Genomic DNA, 7,048 nt, shown 5'->3' with positions numbered 1-7,048 from the left:
TGCTTTATACTCCGAACATATTTTTTGTTTACCTAGAACCTAGCTTACGATAATTTTAGATAAATAAATAGCTATAACCGTATTAAAAAAAAATGTTGCGTCTTTTGATCGATAAGTTTTTAATATTTGATTTCAATATTTTATTTTATTCGTTTAATTCCGGGTAAATTATTTTGGCTGCTGGCAACATTGTTAATATCTCCCCGCCTGTCACAGATGATCGCCGGACGGACACCCCTCCAATGGTTTGAAAGCACAACCACTCGACTTTGCTTTGGACGTGGGCGATACCAAAACACAACGTACCTCATGTTCGCGTGCTTATTTACAATATTCGAAAACACTGACTGAAATCTAACGGCTTACATTATTTATTAGCAGATAATAGTGTTCTGTGAATAACAGTGACATTCGGTGAAAAATATCAGATTGGATTGTGTTTTAAAATTGATATTATTGAATTTTCGTGAAAATGACGGCCTCTACGATGATTGAACTGGAGTCCTGGATTATCTACCAATGTGTCCTGAACGAGTGCCATGTGTCTAGCTGTAAGTACAATATATATTATTTGAAACTGTATTTAGAAAACATACTCGGCTCCTCACCACCTGCTAAAACCTGGAATAATTTTTCGTGGTAGGTAGGTACGTAAACTTATTAAATTTTTATATGTGTACTCGGGAAAACGACTTTTTTAATTTTTTCAGCAGTACATATAGATTAATGGAATACCTATACCAAAGACAACTATCTAACTAGCCCAAGAACAAACGAAAGATATAAATTAACTTTTGAGCAAATAAATAATAACATTATTTAATTACATCCATTTAAATATAAACAAAGCAAAGGTTGATCCGATGATATAGGTACCCACTTTACCTAGTTTTAGGTTTACCTACTTACAAAAATAATACAAGTACTAGGTATCTAATATATTATTAATATTATTATGTACATAGAGAAGGTTACGATTCATTTAATTCCGAATACCTTCGAGAAGAACCAGAATTTTGTGTGATTCCATAAATCACCCATAATTTCATGATATTGTTGATTCTCGGAATTACCCGACAATTCGAATATACCTCAATCTTAAAATTTGAGACGAGATTGATGACACCTCTTAAAAATACGTTAAAATCCGTTAAGCCGTTAGGAATAACGGACGCGCCGCGCCGAGAAAATATTCATATGTTTACGTACAATCACCTGCAATAATATGTTACACAACGAAGGCCGCAAAAATATCTGACACGATCTTATTTGTAGAGTCATAAGAGCGTGTCACATATTTTTGCGGCCTTCGAAGAGTAACATATTATTACAGGGGACTGGACTGGACACTACATAGGTGTCATTAAAAACGTTATATTTTCACAGAAAGGTGACATTTCCACACTTTATCATTGAAAATGCCTTACAGAGTTAGCTTGGTTCGACTCTTATCTATAGTTCGTTTTTTTTAGCATTAGAGAGAAGTTGAAAGAAGGTAAGCGATCTTGACATGTCTTTTAATAGAAAAACGCTTGTAAAAATCAGTAACTATTACTTATGAAAGCAGAAGAATATAAATGATCGTATGAGATTCATAATTGTTACATATTTGCAGTAACTTATTTTTAGGGTTCCGTACCCAAAGGGTAAAACGTCCGTCCGTCCGTCCGTCTGTCCGTCTGTCTGTCACCAGGCTGTATCTCACGAACCGTGATAGCTAGACAGTTGAAATTTTCACAGATGATGTATTTCTGTTGCCGCTATAACAACAAATACTAAAAACAGAATAAAATAAAGATTTAAGTGGGGTAAAGATTACAGCAAATGTGATTTTTGACCAAAGTTAAGCAACGTCGGGCGTGGTCAGTACTTGGATGGGTGACCGTTTTCTTTTTGCATTTTTTTCCGATTTTTTTTGCTTTATGGTACGGAACCCTTCGTGCGCGAGTCCGACTCGCACTTGCCCGGTTTTTTAAATGTGTTTTTCCATCAAAAGACACATTAAGATTGTTTACCTATTTCTAAAGCTAAAAAAAAACTATATGTATACTCTATCTACCTCCCTCAACAATTTGGTAAAAACGCCTGTTTTTACCATCTGTGTCTCAACTAATTTAAAAGCGATGGCGAATATAGATAATTGTATGATTAACAGTTTGGTAGGAATGTAGACGGAATTTCCCAATCATTGCATTACTTATTTACTGAACGCAAGTGAACATTTTTGCACAATAACTGGGGACGCACCTTACTTCATTTGATCGCGGTTTTCCTCTAAATAACTCAAGTACAAAATGTACAGGTGTAGTGGTATATATGTCGGCGGCCGATCGTAAGATCAGGCATATCGTGAAATTCCTAGGCACATCGTGAAACGTGAAAATCTTTGACTCGTTCCCTGAGCCGATGGAGCCCCGCTACGCGGGGCTCCTATTTCTGGGCAGTTTGCCCTTCGGGCATCTGAAGCAACCTAACGAACCTATCCTACCTATATCTTGGATTAATGTGACTATCGTCAAAACATCACACAGGAACATTATGATCTGCCTGATCTTACGATCGGCCGCCGACATATACTCGTAGTAGCATAATAATTATGCACTACATCTGTACATTAACAGTATAAACAATTATTGTTTTCCATCGTACTTTCTCAAAAACGTTCGTATTTGTCATGCTACTTCAGTCAACCTCAGTACTTTTTGTACCGAGACTGACTGAAATAACATAACACGTTCGTTCGTTTCCGTGAAAATACGATGGAAAATAATTATGCACTAAGTTGGTGGTACTAGTGCTCGACATGCTAATACCCAATAGATGACACCCTGCTGTTACCTCTATAGACAATGACTAAGTTTCAAGATGACATGTACTGGGACCGCGTCGAGCATTAGTACCACCACCTTACACTGTATGCAGTTGTTCAAAACAGTCAGCTGCAATAGTAGCGAATGACATTACAGTAGGTACTTATCAATAGACGGTTTGTACATCAAAGGTAGACATTATGTCCTAGTAATAAGGTTTACGAAATGTCAATCAACATGGACGATGGTACAAAGAACTCGTCTCGCTCTCACGCATAACTGCGTCTCTTTCACACCAGTTCAACAGTCCCTCAATTAAGTTAATGGTTTCTTCTTAATAATCATAAGCCACATGTTGGTTTGTCTGTTCAACGTTAATGAAGTAAAACGGTATCAGGCGTGGCTCTTGTCATGTTTTTTTTTGTATTTGTATATGTGTGTATATGTATATTCTATTAATGTTCCAATTTATCTTGAAGCTTGACCAGTTTGGTTTTAATACATTTTATGAAACAATCTTACACAAATCTTAAACAAATGTAAAGGCTCCTCTTCACGTTGGGCCAACGCCAACGAGGGACGCAGCCATGCGGTAGAATGAGATAGCAATATCACTGGCTCCCTCTAACGCATAAATGCGTCCCTCGTTGGCGTTGGCGTTGGCCCAACGTGAAGAGGAGCCTTTACACAAGTCCCATAGTAATCGCAATAAGGCTTGTGACTTACAGACACACCGACCGATTTCGTGTATGTCGTTCAATAATATCTCCACTACTAAGCATTTTTTTACTAATAGAATTGAAAACGAGTGGTCAATACCACTCGATTCCAAATTTCTATCGTTTGTATTTCAAAAATTAGCATTTCGCCGTTTTCCACCGATTTTCGAATGACGAAATCAAACGATCGAATTCATAAATCGCCCCCCCAAGGGTCACTTGCACCATTCGCTAACCCGGGGTTAACCGGTTAAACCTAGAGTTACCATGGTTACCAGTACAACTTGACTGGTTTAACTGGTTAACCCCGGGTTAGTGGGGCGGTTTAAGTGGCGCTTATATATTAAGTACCCTTGAAAAGCTTCCTTTACAAATCGGCTGAATAACTTTTCGTAGAATTTCAACTTTCCGTTATTACAAATTCATTATAAATTTCCAGTTCGTCGACCCCATGAGGATAATACATTTTAGGCGAAATTTCCGGAATATACTGCAAAAGTTATGACATTTCGATGAAATTAATGTTCTTCCGCGTTCCGCTGAAGGAATATCTGCTTACATAGATTTATATTAGAGGCCATTTGATTCTGAAGGTATTATGAATGAATGTGGAGGGAAGTAATGGGAGAGGAAAGCCAGGAAAAGGTGGATGGACTGTGTGAGAGATGATATGAAACGAACGCAAATGAATGATGAGATGACAGGCGAGAGAGACGTATGGAAGAAAAAGACATGCTGCACCGACCTCAAATGAATGGGATAAGGACAACTCTCTCGGTCTCGCTCTCGCCCGCGCCCGCGCACCGAATATTGTATATTACTAATAATACGTCTCTTTCTTCCTTTTCTCAAATTGTGTATAAATATCGTGACTTTTGTAAATAAATTAATCATTCTTGTTGTACATAGCAACAAGTGTGTGTTCTACAATCTACAATATAAATCATCATTGCACTAACTAGACACAATGTAGCATTTTAAATGCTTCCTTTTAGGGTTCCGAACCCAAAAGGTAAAAACGGGATCCTATTACTAAGACTCCACTGCCCGTCTATTTGTCATCAGGCTGTATCTCATGAACCGTGACAGTTGAAATTTTCACAGATGATGTATTTCTGTTACCGCTATAACAACAAATATTAAAAAGTACGGAACCCTCGGTGGGCGAGTCCGACTCGCACTTGTCCGGTTGTATATCGTATGATCACATCGAAAGCATATTAAAAGCCGTTAAAGGAACCTTGGGCCGAGGTCGCGTCCTTCGGCGCGTGCCAATCGATTCCACCTTAAATCTGGCCCTGATTCCCTGCTCACCAAACCACAGACCAGCATAACTGGGTATCTAGACCTGTGACATTTGTGTGTGATCAGATATTGAGCTTATACTGAAAATACTGGTTTTCTGGAGGCATCGTCTTCATTCCTTTTTTGAATGTTAGCGAAAAGCGTTGACGCGTGCCGCCTGGTGCCGGAGAACCAGGGGGGATGACGGACACTAACATGCTGCCACTAGTTAGTGTCTTTCGTCTAAAACCACTAACGAATGCCGACATCGCCTTGTAAGGGGCCCACTGATATCTGCCTGTCAGTTGTTCGGAACTGTCAAATTTTTGTTCTAAATGACAGACCGTTTCCGTCCGGCGGACTGTTAATCAGTGGGCCACTGTAGTGTTTCAGTGGTCGAAGAATTTACGTGTTCATTTTTGGATAATTTGAAAAGAGCGCGCGAGCTGTGGTTTGCCGATCCCTGCCCTAGGCCAGTCGTTAGTCGTTACTCTACAAGTCTACAGTGATTTGCAAAAAATACTTTTGTGAAGCTTTTTATTATGCTGCTGTTTTGAGTGTTTTGCCGACCCCTGTCCTAGGCCAGTCGTTACTCTATACTCTATAGTGATTTGCAAAAAATTACATTTTTAAAACCTTTTCATGCTACCGTTTTCTAAAGCTTGCTTTGCCTTTGAACATGTTTAGTTGTTTACTTTATATTAAGCACATTGTTGTTATTGTTAATGAGTTCTCTTGTGTCAGGGGTTAAGAATCTTAGGTCGTTCATGCAGCGTTTGTTGAACTCGTATTTCTAATTTGGTGGATTTAATTGAAATTAATATTTGATTTGATTACCGCGTTAATGTTTCATTAACCCTTTCCGTAGGTATCTCCAGTGATAATACTGATAATTCATTGATTTAATGTTTTTTTTTGTGAAACAATGCCTAAATATTATATTTTAAATAAATCGCACCGTTAACAGTCACTAATACATTTTAATAAACAAAAAATAATTGTCCTAATCAATTTAATCCCTAAATATATAGGTACATATGTGGATGTTTTTTCTTGTTCTTATAAATAACTTTACTATATTAAAACTAGAGATGCACCGGATATCCAGTTACTATCCGGTATCCGGCCTATCCGGCCATTATTTTACTATCCGGCCGGATACCGGATAGTGACATTGTTTGATTTCGGAGTAAACAAATTGGATTTAAGAAACAGACGGTTATAATCGTACTTGTTTATTAATTTAAAACAATTTAACCATTCCACTGACTTGCACGCGCACTCATTTCGAACCTAGAAATGAGTCCTAGCGAACGTTTACTAGGAAACAGGTCAAACCTGCAGAATGCGCACCTGAAAAACCGAAATGTAGGTATAGTTCCGCTGGCCGAATATTCGGCGGCCGGATACCGGATATTCGGCCGATGGTAAGGCCGAATATCCGGTATCCGGTATCCGGCCAAACAACTATCCGTTGCATCTCTAATTAAAACACATTTTCTTCAAGATTTATTTACTTTATTTTTTATTGAAATATACTCGATTAACAAACGTTAACCACGCATGTATTTTTCTATAAATTGAGTATTTCCAAATCTTCAAGTCTGTGATTCGTTTGTTGAAACCGATCCATATCAAATCAATTTATTCAAACATGAACGATCACAGGAACCCAAAGCAAACACTCAGAATATCGGAAATTCATTCCCGTTGGATGTACTTACATTTAGGGTTGGAAAGAAGTGAGTCCCTAAGAGTCTAAAATGTAGACTTTTTTATAATTTAGACTAAATTATTAAAGCTTATCTATTACGAGACTATTATTTTAAGACTTTTAAGTCGGGACTCGTACAGTGTACTTTATCAAATCTTTTTGAAGCGTCAATCAAAAATACTATAAAACTTCGTAGTCAACTTTTATGATGGTTTTATTTGAATCTAATACCTAAAATGATGTCAGTATAAGATTTAACTGTACATGTTGTACTTATTGACTTATAAAAGAGCCCTTAAGGCCTACATACATAATAGTACTACTAATAGTAGTTCCTATTTCGTGTAGAATCAATGTTTATCCATTGATTTGTAAGGAAATGTTTAGGAACAATGTTTGCGGTAAAAAAAAATCGCTATTAAGTCTTTGGTTATCTAAACCATAAAAATTATACCATTAACCAACCATCGGTAGACCCTGTAACATTGCAATAAAGAGTCTAAAGAACTAAGTCGAGACTT

At 37.5% G+C, this 7,048-nt stretch overlaps 1 protein-coding gene across 2 annotated transcripts in view; it reads left to right on the top strand.

Moving 5' to 3' along the window:
* The first annotated feature begins 215 nt into the window (after nucleotides 1–215).
* Nucleotides 216–7,048, top strand: part of LOC134669425 (tumor necrosis factor alpha-induced protein 8-like protein) — an 87,487-nt gene continuing 80,654 nt past the window's right edge. For both annotated transcript variants that reach the window (XM_063527002.1, XM_063527003.1), the window contains exon 1: nucleotides 216–551. In XM_063527002.1, the coding sequence (XP_063383072.1) occupies nucleotides 473–551 (79 nt within the window). In that variant the 5' untranslated portion in view covers nucleotides 216–472. The remainder of the gene's footprint in view (nucleotides 552–7,048) is intronic.

This window comes from Cydia fagiglandana, chromosome 12 (assembly GCF_963556715.1).
Source record: "Cydia fagiglandana chromosome 12, ilCydFagi1.1, whole genome shotgun sequence".
In the NCBI taxonomy this organism is placed as follows: Eukaryota; Metazoa; Arthropoda; class Insecta; order Lepidoptera; family Tortricidae; genus Cydia; species Cydia fagiglandana.
Note: the sequence above shows the minus strand (reverse complement) of the source record. Positions and strands in the feature narration are given on the sequence as shown.